General features: G+C 36.5%; 1 protein-coding gene across 8 annotated transcripts in view; it reads right to left on the bottom strand.

Moving 5' to 3' along the window:
• The window catches only part of DENND4C (DENN domain containing 4C), a 165,237-nt gene that overhangs the window by 87,654 nt on the left and 57,985 nt on the right, over positions 1–19,598 (bottom strand). For 3 of the 8 annotated variants that reach the window (XM_023590836.3, XM_058301916.2, XM_058301915.2), the window contains exons 1-4: positions 18,051–18,257; positions 9,467–9,788; positions 2,772–3,024; positions 1,693–1,762 (exon numbers count right to left, since the gene is read on the bottom strand). In XM_023590836.3, coding sequence (XP_023446604.2) covers positions 1,693–1,762; positions 2,772–3,024; positions 9,467–9,788; positions 18,051–18,183 — 778 coding nt within the window. In that variant the 5' untranslated portion in view covers positions 18,184–18,257. Of the gene's footprint in view, positions 1–1,008; positions 1,763–2,771; positions 3,025–9,466; positions 9,789–17,847; positions 18,261–19,598 lie in introns of those variants that run through there. The other 5 variants (XM_004465470.5, XM_004465471.5, XM_012527880.4 and 2 more) reach the window with 3 other exon arrangements.

The following is a 19,598-nucleotide window of genomic DNA, read 5'->3' as shown; positions in this document are numbered from 1 at the left end:
ATTTAAAAGAAATTAATGCATTTATCCTTTGTTTTTTGTCCACGGGACTTATTAAATATGCTAGACAAGACCCTATTCAACAGAATACCAATCTTAATGTATTTTCTTCTACATATGGTTAACACCTTGTGAGAATAGCAAGAAACATACAAGAAAATTTACCAACTATTCCAATTAGTCTTCCGTATAAAATTCAGAGAAGGGACAAATGTTATGAAATAACAAAACAACAGAAATTATCACAGTCTCAAAATTCATCATGAGAGGGAAGCAGTGTAAATGGCATGCAACATGAAAAGTAAACAAGACAGAAACTCTTGTGATTGAATACTGAGTATTTGAGACCTACAAAGTAGAAGCAGAGGGCACTCTGAGAAGCACAAGAATAAAATAGCTGCATGGCATCAGTTAATTAGACTCTGATGTTTACAATATACAAACTACCTCTAAGTTAAAAACTTCAAAATCAGTAACAGAATTTTGAGTCTAAATTCAGTCTCCAAAACTTTGTATTTTAAAATAAGTGTCTCATATCAAATACCTAAGTACTTTCACAATGCTTGTTTAAGTTTTTTTAAAGTAACACCTTCTCCCAACAACAACAGCAAAAAAGAGGTTAGGAAATCATATAAATGAACACATTACAGCAATATTAACAGTATCATTTAAAAATGATACTGTAATTTTAATTCTTAGTTGCTGTCTTAATTTTTATATTATAAATTAAATAGATCAATTCATAGGTATGAATGTCTTCATGAAAACAATCAAGATTTTTCACATATGAATTTGCCTCACTCCCTAAAGTAAAATTTATTTTAAAGAACAGTGCCTGATCAAAAAGTAATTGACAGGGGAGTGGGTAGTAGCTCAGTGGCTGAGTGCCTGCTTCCCATGTACAAGGTCCTGGGTTGAACCCTGTTACCTCCTAAAAAAAAAAGTAATTGACACTGCTTCTTTTCACAAAGTAGTATTCCAGTATCTCTTCTATTTACAACTGGAGCATACCTGTATTTTCAGTTTTTATCCCACCATACCAGTGGGATGAGGAGGTCACACTTAAATCTTTACAGCCCTTGACACTTTATTGTGCAGTAAGAATGTGGCGATAGATTTCTCAAACACTTCATGGCAGATAAGATTCTCAGGCCCTTCTCTCCTCCACATAGCTGATTCTTTGCAACAAGGGAGAAAGCAAGCAAGTCCACCTTTCATGGCAAGTAACATGTGATTTCAAATAAGACACAGAGAGATAAGAAAAGGAAATATAAGAAGTAAAGATGTGGTATAATACCTTTCTGATTGCCAAAACACAAAAAGGTTAGAGAGTAAGCAGTTTTCCATTGAATTGTTAAATCTATAAGTGTAGATTAAAAGCTTGAATGCTTATTCCCCATGTGTTTGCCTTGGATGAAATTTCAAATTTAATTAACAACATGTAAATGTTTTGTGTTAATGGGGTATATTAATGTATATGTATAATATATCATGTATATATTAATGTATCTGGTATGGTGCAATGAATTTAGGAAAACTATGCCTCCGCATGCTAAAACTACAGATAATTCAATTTTATGAACAGATCTTTTTCATAAACTATATATGGGAGCATACATTGTCTTTTCTAGCCAAATATTAATGTGCACCAGTAAAATTATGGTAATAGAAACAAATTCATTTTAATTTACTTACCAGCTTTATATGCTATTGCATTTGAAGCAGGGACAGACTTCTTATAACACAGAAACACACTGGAACCCCACTGTAAAATATAAATTAGGTTAAAAAAAAGACAAAATAGCAAAAAGAAATGTAGAACATTGAATATTTTCTAATTATTCTAATTATTTATTCAGGAGTGCTATTTAAAATATATGTTTATCTGAGACTACATAGTATAAAATAAAGCAAAGCATGAAATTGAGAACACGAAACTAAGAGAAAAGAAAGAGTAAGAAAACGTGGCTATAAAAATTAAATTAACATGAAGACAGTTCCAAAAGCTTAGAATTCTGTAACCACCCAAAGAATGTGTCTATTTTCGATAGACAGCATAAAGTGGAGTGAGCACTGGAGCCCAAACTAGGGAAGACTGAGGTCAATGGGGTGCTAAGAAGTGATCACTTCTAGAGGCAAATGTGTCTTTACTAATTGCTATGGGTATATATCATACCAAATTTAAGTCAATATTAGTTTGACCTGAAAATAGTTTTCAAAATAAATCTAATAGTAAACTTTAGTGTTATAAAACTATAAATCAAATGTATTTGTACAGGGGAGTGGATGTAGCTCAAGTTGTTGAGCATCTGCTTCCCATGTACAAGGTCCTGGGTTCAATCCCCAGTACCTCCTAAAAAAAAAAAGTATATGTATAATTTCCTTCTTGATTACACCCAACTGAAAGAATAAGTACATAGAACTACAATGTTTAAAATGAAGAAATGTAGGGAGAGCCTCCATTCACTCTCCCTGCAGTTGTCCTTGAAGACCCACTGAACCCTAAAGGCTAGTAACACAAGCAGCATTAAGAAATACAAAAAATCCTGACTTAAATATCCATTTCCTGGATACAATAATTCCAATTCATCATGTAGCTAAGGATTTTAAAAATGAAATCATAAAAAGCAGAGAACTAAAACAAAAACAAGAAGCATGAATATATAAACTGAGAGTAAATTATATGCCCAGTAGTAAACAGGAGTGCAAAAATTATCCCATGATATTTTTGGTTTTCATATGAAAGTTTGAAAATGAAACAACTTTATTCTTACCATTCCACAATTTAAGTTTTTATCCACTTTGCAGAAGGTATGGGGAGGGGTTTCTCCTTTACTGGTTACAATAACACAGATATCTGTTACAGCCAAGGAATTTTGGGGTCGAATCAGAGGAGCCCTTCGATAAGTGATAAAAATTCTTTGAGAAGTAGTTGAACTATTGTTGACATTGGCACAGCGACCATATGGCGTGGCTTGGATCACTTCACATCCTGGAATAAGCCGCTCTTTCCCTTCATATAAAACTCTGGATAGCAAGGAGGGGGAAAATATAGGTAGACAGAGACACACATAAATACCTTTCAGGTTAATAAAGGTTTATCTTCTTTAAAAAAAAAAAAAAAAAAAGGTCTCTTCTATTATCTCCTAAATCTTAATTATACACCAAAACTAAAATTAATACTTTAGAAATTATAAATCCCTTAACTATTTTTCGTTTTCTTTTTTTAGGAGGCACCAAGAATTAAACCTAGGACCTGGGACATGGGAAGCGGGTGCTTAACCACTGAGCTACACCTGTTCTCCTCCTTAACTATTATTCAACAGCTAACCAATTTTCATTTTTCAATTGCTTAATTCAAGAAACATGAAAGAAGGGGCAACAGAAATATCCTCAGAACAATTTCTAAAAGTTTCATTAGGTATTTAGAGGTTTCCACAAAAATTTTGTTCATGATTACTGCCAAAATTTTACCTTTGAAAATCCTTTGACTGAAAATCAGAAAACATTATTGAAAGAAATTAAAGAAGACTTAAAGAAATAGAAAACATTTCAGGTTCATAGACTAGAAGTCTTGATAATGTTAAGATGGCTATATAACCCTAGAACTGCAGATGCAACACAATCCCTATCAAAATCGTAGCTGCCTTTTTTTACAAAAACTGACAAAGCGATCCTAAAGTTCATATGGGACCCAGTATAGCCAAAACAATCTGGGAAAAGGACAAAGTTGGAGAACTCCCACTTTCCAATTTCAAAATACCATACAGAATTATAGTAATCCACACAGTGTGGTGCTAGCATAAAGATAAACATATAGATCAATGGAACTTAGTCAATTGATTTTCAACAAGCGCACCAAGGTAATTTAATGCCAAAGGAATAGTCTTTTCAACAAATGATGCTGGGACATCTGGCCATACAAATGCAGAAGAATGAGCTAAACCTCCTTTCTTACACTACTTATCCAAAGAAAACCTCAAAATGGATCAAACTTTTGGGGGGGAAAGCATAGGAATAACTTCATGATTTTGGATAAGGTAAAGCTTTCTGAATATGTCATGAAAAGCACAAGCAAAGAAAGAAAAAGTAGATAAATTAAACTTCATCAAAATTAAAAGTTTTAATTTTATTTGTGTTGCAAATAATACCATTATTAAGAAAGTGAAAAGATAACCACAGAATGGGAAAAAATATTTGTGAATCAAATACCTGATAAGAGATTTGTATCCAGAATATGTAGAGAACTCTTACATCTCAACATAAAAAGATATATAACAATTTTTAAATGGCAAAGGGCTGGGTGTATGGTATATGAGAATTCTTTGTACCATATTTCAACTTTTCTGTAAATTTAAAATTATTTAAAAATAAAATATTTTCTTTTACTCATGACATAATTTTGAAATTACTGTGTAAGATAAAGCAATAAGTAATGTATTTATGTTATCAGAAACCAAGTTTTTTTTGTTTTGTTTGTTTTGCTTTTTAGAGGTACCAGGGCCAGGGACTGAACCTGGGACCTAGCATATGTGAAGCTGGCACTCAACCACTGAGCCGCATAGGCCCCCCTGAGTTGGTTTTGTCATTTGTTATTTGTTTTTTTGTTTGTTTTGTTTTTAGAAGGCACGGGGGAACAAACCTGGGACCTCCCAGATGGGGAGCAGGTGCTCAACCACTGAAGCCAAATCCTCTCCCAGGAATCAAGCCTCTATTACCCCAATGCCCAATCATTTCTCAACCCTCTCTAACCTAGCTCCTGTGCCCAATGATCCTATAAATTCATAAGATCACCATCCTAACTGTATTGACTTGGAGAATCAGAGAAGCTAAACAGGGCGGTCAATATCAAAGAAATCAACTGGATACTGCATAAAGGCCAAAAGAATCATCCTTTGGCTTTGGAAATCTGAACACAATGAGGACTGTGATGGTTAGGCTAAATACGTCAATTTGGCTAGATAACTGTGGCCAGCTGTTTGGTCAAGCAAGCACTGGGCTAATTGTAATAAAAGCACATTTACGGGCTTTAGTCACCATTGACTTTACTGCAGTGGTAAAATAGATAGCTAATTATATCTGTATCAACCAGGGAGCTTGCCATCAGCAATGAGTGACACTGTATCCAATCAGCTGAATGCTTTAAAAGGGAAGTGATTTCAGCATTCAGAGAGAATTTCCCAGTTTGTCTTTGGACAGCCAATATCTCCCAGAAACTCATCAACGACCTTCCTTGGACTTTCGTTGGAGTCCCTGGTTTGCAGCCTGCCTATATGGAACCTGGACTTGTGCATCCCCAGGGTCACATGACAGACTCTTACAAAATCTCTTACTATTTACAGATATCTCCTGTCAATTCTATTTCCCCAGAGAACCCTAATACAAGGGTTTTACAAAATTTTTCACTGAAACTCTATTGCAACAGTGGCTGGTCAATATGATGGTCAAATGCCATGCTTATTACCTTTATTAGTATCTGAACAACTATCAACAGAACAACCAGCAACCAAACGTCTAAAAATTCATGTGACAATTAGGGTAATTTATATATTATGGTATTACTTGATTGTTGCTTCCCCCCCACCCATCCACCCACTATGGGCATTACATTAAGAAAGAGTCCTTTTAGAGAAATATTCTGAAGAATTTATAAATGAAGTATGTCTGGAAGTTGCTTTAAAACAATTCAGTGCATAGAATATGGATTTAAAAAATAACACTGGCCATTAACCAACATTTGTTGAAGCTGAGTGATGGGCACAAGCGGATTCATTGCACTTTTCTCTATAGTTTTGTGTATATTTTTTAGTTTTTCAAATGTGGAAAATTTCAAACTTAAAAGGGACCCAATTAAAAAAGAATTAAGCCCTGAAAACATACTCTATGCCCAATAGCAGCACTAGATTTAACAGTTCCTATTAAAATATAGTAAAACATTAAATGTGAGACTAATGTAAAGATATTGCAATACTCAAAAACAAAGAAAAGGAGATGAAGATGATACAATGGAAGAATATGAGGGGGAAAAGTGAGTAAAAACTGCTCTGCACACTAAAAAAATACTAAGAGAACTTTATGAAAGAAAACACTAATGAAGAGATGTAAAAGATCAGAAAGGAAAGTGATCTGTATTAGCAGAGCCTGATGACTTCCTTCCCAGAACTTAGAAAGATAATGACATGCTACTGAATTCAGAAATCCTATAGCATATCACTAGATCCTGAGAGTCAATTACCCAAATTAAAATACTAATTATATATAAATTGTATATATTTTAATTCTAACTTAATCTATCTCCAACATACCTTGGAGAAGACAAACTCTGAATGGTTCTATTACTTATGCGACTTCAGGCAAGCTACTCTACTTGCCTTATTCTCCTCACCTACAAAATAGGGCGAATAATAGTATCTACAATATAAGGTAGTTTTGTGGCTATTTTGAAGTTATATGTAAAGTACTTAGAATAGTTCCTGGTATATAATGAGTGTTATGTAAGTATTACCAACTATTACCATGACCAAACCTGTGACTGTTATTATTATAGGCCTGGCAGTGAGTAAGACTTTGGAGCAACCCTTTCATTTTTACCCTCAAGAATTTTATCTCCAGGGGAACGATGTGGCTCAAGCAGCTGAGGGCCTACTTCCCACATGGGAGGTCCTAGGTTCAGTCCCCAGTGCCTCCTAAATATTAACAATAAAAAACAAGCAACAAGCAAACAAACAAACAGAAAAACAACTCAGGGGAGCTGATGTGGCTCAGTGATTGAGCACCGGCTTCCCACATATGAGGTCCCAAGTTCAATCCCTGGCCCCACTACCTCAAAAAAAAAAAAAAAAGAATTGTATCTCCAACCTAAAATTCTATGTCAAAAGAACTATCAACGTAAAAATATTTTTAGGCACTATCAAAAAATATATGTCCTCTGCCATCCTGTCTCATGAAGTTACTAAAGGAGGTGCTCCAGTAAAACAAGAGAATAAACTAAGAAAAGATAAGATATGCAGTCTGTAGGGGATCCAGTTAAATTAAGACAAAGGTTATTCCAGGATGACAGCCATGTACCAGGATAGAGCAGCTAGCTCAGTTTGGAACAAGAGTAAAGAAAACTCTAAGAGGAGAGAAGCTGGAGAAAGAGAAACAGAAAAGTCTTCTGAAAAAAAAAAAAAAAGGATGTAAACACCTAACTAAATTTAGGGCTATGTTAAGGTAAGGTATATAGAAAGCTAAATAAATATTAAAGAGCAAGGATTAACTCTAAGAAATACAAAAAGATAAAGAAATAAAATCATGGTACATATGGTTTGGCTATAAATAATGCTTAGACACAATAATGTAAGAATTGATATTTAACCAAAAATTTAGATAGAACTGTATCTGACTCATGTGGGGGAAGGGAAAACTATATGTAAGTATGAGCAGATGTATTTGTTGGGCAGAGGGTGATAAGAAAACTAAACCTTCACTTTCCAAGATGAGAAGTCAATATAAGCATGTTATTTAAAAATACAAAAGCAAAAGTAATAATAGCTGGTATGCCAGGCTCTAATCTAAGCACTTTATTATATGTATTAACTCATATATAACTGACATCAACCCTGTAAAGTAAATACTATATTATACCTATTTTACAAATGAAGAAGCACAGAGAAGTTAAGTAAATTGCCTAATGTCACACTGTTAGGACCAGAAGAAAACAGCTCAAGAAGTTGAAAGTGCTTGCCTTTGGGAAACAAGAATTAGAGCTGGGGAGTGGTAAGATGAGGGACTGTTTGTATATTTCATTATAAGTCATAAAGAAATATCTGACTTTTTAAACTACTTAAATGTATTACTTGAATAAAACATTAAAATTAAATTAAAATGAACAATAAAAAAACTAACTTGGGAGAAATGACAGGGATGGGTTAAAAACAATGCTCTCTTCCGTATCAATCTTCAATCCATTTTAAACCTTGTTACCAGAATAAACACTGTTTTCATCATATTACTTCCTTGCTTAGTAACTTTCACTAATTCATTTCCTATTGCTTTAAGCTTGTTTTATGTTGATTTCCAAGGTCTTCCATAAAATGGCCCCATTTTATGTATCACGTTATTTTTCATTCCACCTAAATAAGTATCTTCTGGAGTGGGTATAGTTCAGTGGTGGAATGCCTGCTTCCCATGTACAAGGTCCCGGGTTCAATTTCTGGTACCCCCCTTTTTTAAAAAAAGTATCTTCTATAATAAAGCCAACTGCCTCTGTATTCTGTTCACTTCAGCTTCAAAACTGGTTAATGTTGTTACCTATGCCTGAAATAGTTTTCATTTTCAACTATTCACATTTTTCACAATACAATAATCCATACTTACTCCATGAAACAATCTATGACTCCTTCAATATTCAGTGAATCCCTTTCTTCTACACATCTAGGGTTTAAGTGGATATCATGCAACTTACTGCTTACCATGCTGTTTTGTGCTGGTTGCCTATTTCACAAAAGTTAGTACTGTCTCCACAAATAAAAACTTCTTAAAGGAAAAGACTTTTATAATTGTAACTTTCTGAAACACTCTCAAATATTTATAATCTGTTTCTATGAACAGTTGGTAATTATAAGAAACAAAATACCTTGATACATAACACGAATGAATGGTATAAATTATCATAGGTACTCTGAATATGTATCATATTTATAAAAGAGTCAATGTCAACATTTTTTTAAAAAACCTTTTATAAAGAATGTTCTTCATTGGCTATGGACTAGATATTAAATGCCTCATGACAACTACATTACTTTCAAGCTCTAAATACCCTCTCCACCACCAAATCCACACAGCACTTTGGATTTTTAAAAAACAGAAATGCTCCTTTATTTAATGAGTTCAAGGCTCACACAAACTCTTTTCACAACTGAAGTAACCCTTAAAAATACAGTCTTTTATTATAACTTCTAGTTCTTTTATGTTTAACTAATAAGCTTATCTGATAAAGGCAAAATCAAATTTAGGCTAAAATGCCTTCATTTAAATAATCTTTTGAAAGGAAATGATCTAAAGATTCAAGTACAATGCAGAGAAATTCAGTAAGGGTGGGTACATAATATCTGCCTATAGTTGATTCTGAAGCAAGAAATAATAATAAAGCCATCAAAGATTTCAAAGTTCTCCTCCCATGTACTTTTGTGGGGAGCAGTTCGTGTAGGTTTTTTGTTTGTTTGTTTGTTTTTGAGGTACAGGAGCTGGGAACTGAACCCCGGACCTTGTATGTGGGAAGCCAGCACTCAACCACTGAGCCACACTGGCTCCCCTGAGTTGGTTTTTTAATTTGTTTGCTTGTTCTTTTAGTTTTTAGGCGGCACTGGGGACTGAACCTGGGGCCTCCCTTGTGGGAAGTAGGCACTCAACCGCTTGAGCCACATCTGTTCCCTCCCATGTTCCTTTTATTCCCTTCCATACAGCAAAAAAAATTAAGTCACCATACCCAATATCTGTAAGAGGTGGTTTATCTCGCCCCCTCTTATAACAGAGGAAAAGTTCTGGGCTTTTCAAACTTCCATAGTTCAAATTTGCTTGGAGAGCTGATGGAGTGGCTTCAACACAGGTGTAACCTTCAGGGACCGTTTCCCCAGCTGATTTGATAATAACAGCAATGTCTGTAATTGGAGCTTTAGGTCCAGTAGACTTAGTATCTAAACGATTTATTTCTTGATCCAAAAGAATAGATGTATCAGTAAGACCTGCTATGACAAAGTAGTCTGTCACTCTTGGCCCTTTGTCTTCTATCATGGCTGCTATTTTATTTCCTAGAAAAGAGAAAAAACACAAATTATATATAATTGAATATGCAAACAGGCCAGTTTACAAACATAATACAATATTTTTGGAATTCATAAATAATACCAAACTACTACATGTAGGTTCCACTGGATTTTCTGCATACACAATAATGTCATCTGTAAGGACAATCTTACTTCTTCTCTCTTTTCAATCTAGATGGCTTTTATTTCCTTTTTTTTTCCTTGCAGCACTAGCTAGAAGCTCCAGTGCAACGTTCAAGTGAAATGGTGAAAGGAGACATCTTTTTTGTTCCTAATCTTATAAGTGCTGTCTTTCACCAGAAAGTATGCTGTTAGTTATAGGTTTTTCATACATGCCTTCTATCATGTTGAGGAATATCCTTTCTATTCCTAGTTTACCGAGAGTCTTCCTTAGGATTAGATATTGGATATTTTTTTCTTTCTTGAAATGCTGGATTTTTAGCACTTACTCTGTTTCTACTGAGATAATCATAAGATTTTTCCTTTTTAGTTTATTATACTGAAATATATTGGTTATTTTCAAATTGCAAAGCAACCTTGTATTCCTGAGATAAAGCCCACTTGGTCATGATATATTGGTCTTTTTATATATATTCCTGCTTTTTATTTGTTAAAATTTTACACAGAATTTTCAGCTATATATTAGTGAGAGACATTGGTCTATACTGTTCTTTACTTATATTTGTCTCTCTCTGGTTTTAATATCAAGGTAATGGAGTCTCAAAGAACAAGAAGAATTCCCTCCTCTTTACTTTTCTGGAAGAGCTTGTATACAATTGGCATTATTTCTTCCTTAAATGTTTGATAGAATTCAATTATGAAGTCATCTGGGTAGTTTTTTAACTACAAATTTAATTTTTAAAAACACATGTAGGGGGAAACGGACTTTGGCCCAGTGGTTAGGGCGTCCGTCTACCATATGGGAGGTCCGCGGTTCAAACCCCGGGCCTCCTTGACCCGTGTGGAGCTGGCCATGCGCAGCACTGATGCGCGCAAGGAGTGCCATGCCACGCAAGGGTGTCCCCCGTGTGGGGGAGCCCCACGCGCAAGGAGTGCGCCCATGAGGAAAGCCGCCCAGCGTGAAAAGAAAGAGCAGCCTGCCCAGGAATGGCGCCGCCCACACTTCCCGTGCCGCTGACGACAACAGAAGCGGACAAAGAAACAAGACACAGCAAATAGACACCAAGAACAGACAACCAGGGGAGGGGGGGAAATTAAATAAATCAATAAATCTTAAAAAAAACAAAAAACAACAACAACAAAAAACATATGTAGGGAGCAGATATAGCTCAGTGGTTGAGCACCTGCTTTCCACGGACAAAACAAACAAAACCAAATGTAAGGCTATTCGCCTTACTCATTTCTTCTTCAGTAAACTTGGGCAGTTTGTGTCTTTCGAGGGATTTTTCCATTTCATCTAAATTGTCAAACTTACTAGCAGAAAATTATTTATAATATTCTCATATTGCCCTTTTAATACTATAGATACATACTGATGTCACCTCTCTCATTTCTAATATTGGCAATTTGTGTCCTCTTTCTGTTATTCCTGATTAGTTGTGCTGGAAGCTTATCAATTTTATTGATCTTTTGGTTTCACTGATTTCTTTTGGCTTTTTGGTGGTTGTTTCCTATTTCATTGATTTTGACCTTGAGCTTTATTATTTTCTTTTCTCTGCTTACTTAGGATTCAATTTCCTCCTGTTTTTGTTTTTTTCTTCTTCCTTTTCTTCTACCCCCTAGGTTCATAAGGTAGAGGCTGAGGTCAATAATTGGAAAATTTTTTTCTTTTACCATACGGATGTTTAGTGCTTAAACCTCCCACCCCACCGTGGGCAAGTAATGTTTTAGTGGCATCACAAATTCTGACATGTTGTTTCCTTTTTATTCACTTCAAAATACTTTTTGAATTCCCTGTTTGAAATATTCTTTGACTGGTGGGTTATTTAAAATTATGTTATTCAGTTGCCAAATATTGTACTTGGGGATTTTCTAATAGCTTTCTATTATTGATTTCTAATTTGCTTACATTATGGTCAGAAAATATACTTTATATGACCTGGATCCTTGCATATGTATTGAGACTTGTTTTATGGCTATCAATATGGCCTATCTTGTTAAATAGACCATGTACACATCAGAAGAAGGTTTGTTCTACTGTTGGGTGGAGGAGTCTATAAATGTCAGTTAGATCAAGTAAAATGATCTAATTGACATCCTTGCTGATTTTCTAATCTGCATATTCTACCATTTGTTAAAAGAATGGCATTGAAATTTATGACTAATTGGGGATGTGTCTATTTCTCCTTTCACAGTTTTTTTTGCTTACAGTAATCTGAAGGTCTATTATTTTGAGCATAAACATTTAGGATTATATCCTTTTGATTAATTGACACTTTTTGTCACTATAAATTGATCTTCTTCATTCCTGGTAAAAATTAGTCTGTATAAGAAAAGATTTGGAAGGAAAAAAATCTCCTTAGGGATAAAATTTCACTTCCAACTATAGTTAGTAGGGACTGGCTCCTTTCCACCCAGACTGGATTACAGCATTATACTAGGTCCTGGTCCCAACTCCAGCAGGGAAGAAGCCAGCAGGACCTGCCCCAGCCTCTCTGGGCAACTACAGGTGCTTTTGGTCAGCAGAGCATGGATAATCAGACAGCTGGGGCTCCATCCCCGCCCCTCCCCCTCCAATAGGATAGGAGGGGAGCTGTGTTTCCTTGACCTCTCTGGGCAACTCTTAAGTTCTTTTGACCTGCATGGATTGGTTTGTTCAGTATCTTTGATTCCATCCCTGGCCCCCCTCCACTGAATAGGAAGGGGTTTTCTTCACCCTCCCTGGCTAACTGTAGGAACTGTAGCCTGCACAGACTGGATACTCACACACCTGTAGCTCCATCCCTGTGCTCCAATAGGATAGGAGGCAAGCTGTGTTTCCACAGCCTCTTTGGGCAACTGCAGGTGCTTCTGGGCACTGTGGTTCCATCCACAGCCCTTAAAGGGCAGAAGGGACAGTACTCCCTAAGCCTCTCAGGGAAACGGCAGGCACTGTCAGCCCAAACAGATTAGATTGCTGGGCACTCTGAAGGGTCCATTTCCCTCCCCCAGCAGGGGAGGAGAGCGGCTGGAGCTATGTTATCTACTTAGTAAACGGCAGTCAGTTTTGACCAGCACAGCTTAGTTTGATGCCCACATCTGAAGCTCCATCCCTGCCCAGGCAGGGGAGGCAGGGGTGTGAAGCATCATCAAGCTCTCCAGGTAACTACAGATAATCTTTGCCTGCACAGCTTGAATTACTACACTTACTACACACAGCTGTGGCTCCATCCCTACCCTTGGCAGAGGAGAAAGGTGGAGGGTCTTCATCGGCTACTGGGGCAACATGGACAGCTTCAGCCTCCACAGCTTACAGTATCAACTACATCCTCAACCTACTACACAACCAGCAAAGGAGAAAGGACAAGAAAGCCCTAAAGAGGGAAACTGTGCCCAGAATAAATCCATCTCGTAAACCAGATGCCAAGTGACCAACAAAAAATTACAATGATACTAAGAAACAGGAAGATATGGCCTGAAGATAAGTCTCCAGATGACAGAAACGAGTTGAGACAACTAATCATAGATGTTCAAACAAATGTCCTTAATAAATTCAATGAGATGGCTAGAGAGATTAAGGATGTTAAGAAGACATCATGTGAGCAGAAAGAATTTTAAAGCATACACAGAAAAACAGCAGCTCTTATGGGAATGAAAGGAACAACAAATGAAATAAAAAATATTGACAGAAGCATATAACTGCAGATTTGAGGAGTCAGAAGAAAGCATCAGTGAGCTTTTAGATATGACATACAAAAGCAAACATACAAAAGAACAGATAAAGAAAGGAAATAATTGAACAAGGACTCAGGGAAGTAGATGATAGCAAGAGACATGCAAACATGTTTCATGGGTGTCTCAGAAGGAGACAAGAAGGGAAAAGGGGCAGAAGGATTGAAAAATATTGAAAAAATAATGGTAGAAAGTTTCCCAACCCTATTGAAGGACATAGACATCCACGTCCAAGAAGCACAAATCCAAATAGACCTACTCCGAGACACATACAATCAGAATGTCAAATGCCAAAGACAGAGAAGTCTGAGAACAGCAAGAGAAAAGCAGTGTATCACATACAAGGGACATCAAATAAGATTAAATGCTAATTTCTCATCAGAAACAATGGCGGCAAGAAGGCAGTGGTATGATATACTTAAGAAACTGCAAGAGAAAAACTGCTAGCCAAGAATCTTCTATCCAGCAAGATTGTCTTTCAAAAATGAGAATATTCACAAACAGAAACCAGGAGAGTTTATAACCAAGGACCACCTTTGCAGGAAATACAAAAGGGAATGCTACAGACTGAAAAGACAGAAAAGAGAGTAAAAGAACTAGAGGTGTAAAAACAGTGGGGAAAACAAAATTTGAACAGATGAACCCAAAAGTCAAAATGGGTGAAGAACTGTCTTTACAATAATAACACTGAATACTAATGGATTAAGATTCACAATCAAAAGATACAGACTGGCAGAAGGGATAAAAAAATATGAGCCCTAGAGAGGCTGTCTACAAAAGACCCACCTTAGACCCAATGATACCAACAGATTGAAAGTGAAAGGTTGGAAAAAGCCGGAGGAGCTATAAAATTATATCAGATGAAATAGACTTTAAAAGCTAGAAATGAAAAAGGACATTATATGTTAATAAGAGGGGCAATTCGCCAAGAAGAAATAACAAATATAAATGTATATGTGCCTAACCAGAATGCCCCAAATTATATGAGGCAAACAACAGCAAAACTGAAGAGACAAATAGATGTCTCTACAATAATAGTTGGAGACTTTAATACACCACTCTCAACAGTAGACAGAATATCTGGGGAGAGGATTAATAAAGAGAGAGAGAGCTTGAATAATATGTTAAACGGACTAAACCTACCTAGACATATACAGAAATTACAAACCTAAACAGCAGGATATACATTATTCTCAAGTGCCCATGGGTCTTTCTCCAGGACAGACCATATGCAGGGTCACAAAGGAGACAGCAATAAATTCAACAAGATCAAAATTATACAAAGCATTCTCTGATCCTAATGGTATAAAGTTGGAAATCAACAACAGGCAGAAAAAGAGAAAATTCACATGGGTATGGTGAATAAACAACACACTTAAATAATCAGTGGGTCAAAGAAGAAATTGCGAGAGAAATCAATAAATATCTCAACAAAAATGAAAATGAGAACACAGCATATCAGAACCTATGGGATGCAGCGAAGGCAGTGCTGAGAGGGAAATTTATATCCCTGAATGCTTACATTAAAAAAGAAAAACTAAAATCAATGACCTAACTACACAGCTAGAGGAATTAGAAAAGGAACAGCAAACTATTCTCAAAACAAGCAAAAGGAATGAAATAACAAAGGTCAGAGTAGAAATAAATGAAATTGAGCACAAAAAAAATCACAGTTGAGGGAGAGGATATGGCTCAAGCAGTTAGGTACCTGACTCCCACATGGCACTTCCTGGGTTCAGTTTCTAGTGCCTCTTAAAGAAGACAAACAATGAGCAGACAACAAGCAAACATTGAGCAAAAACAATGAGCAGACAGGATCTCATTAACTGCCACAGTAAACAGTGCCTCAAATAGTGGGGATTCTGAGACCTCTAGAGATATCCAGAAAAGATAAGCAGGGCAGACAGCTCAGGAATTCAGCATCCTGTCAGTGGGCCTTACTTTGGAATTTATACTCCACAGTGTAACAGAGTTAGACTCATTTACAGGTTCTCTACACATGGCTCATCTGCCCCTTTTATTGAATCCATAATTAGCACTATACTTGATAAATATATGCCCCAGAGACGTAAATCTTTGGTCTGTCCATGTGCCACTTGAGCCCTGAATGCCAGCAGAGTTGCAACACCTACTCTCCAGTTCATTGGACTCACCAAGGACAACTAACAAGATGATGATGATGGACAAGGTCTATTCCAATGAACTGAGAGTGTCAGCAACTGCAAGCAAGACAGATCCATCCTTCTGCCCCATGGGCTCTAACCCTGCTCTCAATTAGAAGCAGAGTGGACATGACCATCCCCAAAAACGCAAGACTGGGGAATGAACAGTGAACTAAAGTTTACTTATTATTATTATACTATAGACTTATTTTTATTCTAGCAATGGAAGAACTCATCATTGATGTAAAAAGGCAGTGACCACCAGAGGTTCTAAGGGATGGGAGAGGGAAGAGTAGGTATAATATGGGGGCATTTTTGGGCCACTGGATTTGTTCTGTGTGGTGGTGCGAAGATGGATACAGGCCATTGTATATTTTGTCATAACTTACAAAATTGTGTAGGACAAGGTGTAAACTGTAATATAAATTGTAGTCCAAGGTTCGTAGCAATGCTTCAAAATACGTTTATGAATTGTAACAAATGTATCACACTAATGAAGGATGTTGTTAATGTGGAAAAGTTTGGTAGGGAGAAGGAGTAGGGCATATGGGAATCCCCTTTATTTTTTATGTAAACATTTATGTAATCTAAAGTCTACTTAAAATTTTTAAAAATTATTTTAAAAAAACAAGCACACAACAAGCAAAAAAAAAGGCAGACAACTAGCAAAATCAATGAGCAGGGAGCTGCTATAGCTTAAGCAGTTGAGTGCCGCCATCCACATGCGAGGGTCTGGGATCAAATTCCAGTGGCTCCTAAAGAAAAATTAAAAAAACAGACAACAAGCAGACAATGAGCAGAGCAGACAATGAGCAAAAACAATGAGCAAAAAACATGAGCAAACAGATGAGGGAGCCATTTGGCGAGGGGGCAGGGCACTATAGAGAGAATTAACAAAACCAGAAGTTGGTTCTTCAAGATTATCAAAACCAACAAACCCTTAACTAGACTAACAAAAACAAACCAAAAAAGTACAAATAAATAAAACAAAATATGAAAGCAGGAACATTACTACTCACCCCACAGAAATGAAAAGCTCATAAGAGAATACTATAAAAACTACACATAAAAACTAGACAATGTAGATAAAATGGAAAAACTCTAGAAACATATGAACAACCTACACTGACCCTAGAAGAAATAGAAGACCTCAACTAACCAATCACAAGTACCGAGATTGAAAGAGTCATCAAACAACTCCCCAAAATGAAGAGCCCAAGACCAGATGGATTTCACTTGGTGAGTTCTACCAAGCATACAAAGAATACTTAATACAAATCTTCTTCAAGCTCTTCCAAAAAATTGAACCAGAAGGAACTCTACCAAACTCATTCAATTAAGCTTATATCACCTTAATACCACAGCTATATAAAGATATTATGAAGAAAGAAAATTATAGACAGATTTCCCTAAAAAAATATGGATGCAAAAATACTCAACGAAATACTTAATCAAATACAACAACACATTAAAAGAATAATTCATCGCAATCAAGTGGGTTTTTATACCAGGCATGCAAGGATGGTTCTGCAAAAGAAAATCAATCAGCCTAATACACCAAATTAATATATCAAAGAAAAAAAATCATATGATCCTATCAATTGACACAGAAAAAGCATTTGACAAAATACAGCATTCTATCTTGATAAATACCACAAAAGACAGGACTTGAAGGAAACTTTCTCTACATGATATAGGCCATATATAAAAAACCAACAGCAAACACTGTACTCAAAAGTGAAAGATTGAAAGCTTTCCCATTGAGATAAAAAAACAAGACAAGGATGCCCACTTTCACTATTGTTATTTAATATAGTGCTAGAGCAATCAGGCAAGAAAAAGAAATAAAAAGCACCCAAATCAGAAAGGAAGAAATAAAACTTTCACTATTTGCAGATGATATGATACTATACCTAGAAAGTCCTGAAAAATCTACAACAAAGTTGCAAGAGCTAATAAACGATTTCAGAAGTGACCGGATACAAAATTAATATGCAACAATCAAGTGTTTCTTTTATTTTTTAAGATTTTCTCCCTTCTTCTCCTCCTACCCTGCTGTTTTTGCTGTCTGTGTTGTCTTCTCTTCTCATTTTCTCTCCTCTAGGATTCAAAGGGATTCGATCCTGTAGACCTCTGACTGGGAGAGAGGTTCCCTGTCAACTGCTTCACCTCAGTTCCTGGTCCCTGCGGTGCTTCACCTTGACTCTCCTCTTGTCTCTCCTTTGATGCATCAGCATCTGGCTGCATGACTCACTTGCACAGAGCACTGGCTCACCACGCAGGCACTCGTGTGGGCGCTGGCTCACCACATGGGCACTTGTGTGGGCATACTTTCTTTTCTTCTTTTTCACCGGGAGGCCCCAGGAATCAAACCGAGGTCCTCCCATATGGTAGGCAGAAGCTCTATCATTTGAGCGACATCCACTTTCCTCAATAGTGTTTCTCTACACTAGTAATGCACAATCTGAGGAGGAAGTCAGGGAAAAAACATCATTTATAATAGACACTAAAAGAATAAAATATTTAGAAATAAATCTAACCAAATATGTAAAGCACTTGTATTCAGAAAACTATAATGCAGTGCTAAAAGAAATTTAAAAGATGAAAATAAATGGAAGAACATTCCATGTTCATGGATTAGAAGACTGAATATCATTAAGATGCAAATTCTACCCAAATTGATATACAGATTCAATGCAATCCTGATAAAAATTCCACCAGCATTTTTTTAAAAAATGTAAAACACAATCATCAAATTTATTTGGAAGGGTAAAGGGTCCTGAATAGCCAGAAACATCTTAAAAAGGAGGCGCAAGGTTGGAGGACTCTTACTTCTAGACTTTATTTTTTAATTTCTCTCCCCTTTCCCCCACCCCCAATTGTCTGCTCTCTGTGTCCATTTGCTGTATGTTCTTCTGTGTCTGCTTGCATTCTTGTCAGCAGCACGGGGAATCTGTGTCACTTTTTGTTGTGTCATCTTGCTGCATCAGCTCTCAGTGTGTGTGGCCTACTCCTGAGCAGGCTGCACTTTTTTCACACGGGGTGGCTCTCCTTACGGGGCGCACTCCTTGCACGTGGGGCTCCTCTATGTGGGGGACACCCCCAGTGGCACAGCACTCCTTGTATGCATCAGCATTGCGTGTGGGCCAGCTCACCACATATGTCAGGAGGCCCGGGGTCTGAACCCTGGACCTTCCATGTAGTATGCAGACACTCTATCAGTTGAGCCAAATCTGCTTCCTTAAACTTTAAATTATATTACATAGCTACAGTGGTAAAAACAGCATAATACTAGCATAAAGACAGACACGCTGACCAAGGAAACAAAACTGATTGCTCAAAAACAGACCCTATAGTCAAGTAATTTTTGAGAAGGTTGTTAAACTCGACTAGCTGGGACAGAACAGTCTATTCAACAAATGGTGCTGGGAGAACTAGATATTCATAACCAAAAGAAAGAAGAGGACCCCTATCTCACATCTTACAAAAAAAATTAACTCAAAAGGATCAAAGACCTACATATAAAAGTTAGAACCAAAGAGCTCCCAGAAAAAATATAGAGAAACATCTCTGACCTGGTGGTAGGTGGTGGATTCTTAAACCTTAGACCAAAAGCATGAACAATGAAAGAAAACATGGATAAATGGGACTTCCTCAAACTTAAACACTTTTGTGATTCAGAGGATTTTGTCAAGAAGGTGAAAAGGCAGTATCCTCAAAGGGAGAAAATACTTGGAAACCACATATCTGATAAGGGTGTGATTTCCATTCTATATAAAGAGATCATGCAACTCAAAAACAC

Source organism: Dasypus novemcinctus, chromosome 8 (assembly GCF_030445035.2).
Source record: "Dasypus novemcinctus isolate mDasNov1 chromosome 8, mDasNov1.1.hap2, whole genome shotgun sequence".
Taxonomy (NCBI): Eukaryota; Metazoa; Chordata; class Mammalia; order Cingulata; family Dasypodidae; genus Dasypus; species Dasypus novemcinctus.
Note: the sequence above shows the minus strand (reverse complement) of the source record. Positions and strands in the feature narration are given on the sequence as shown.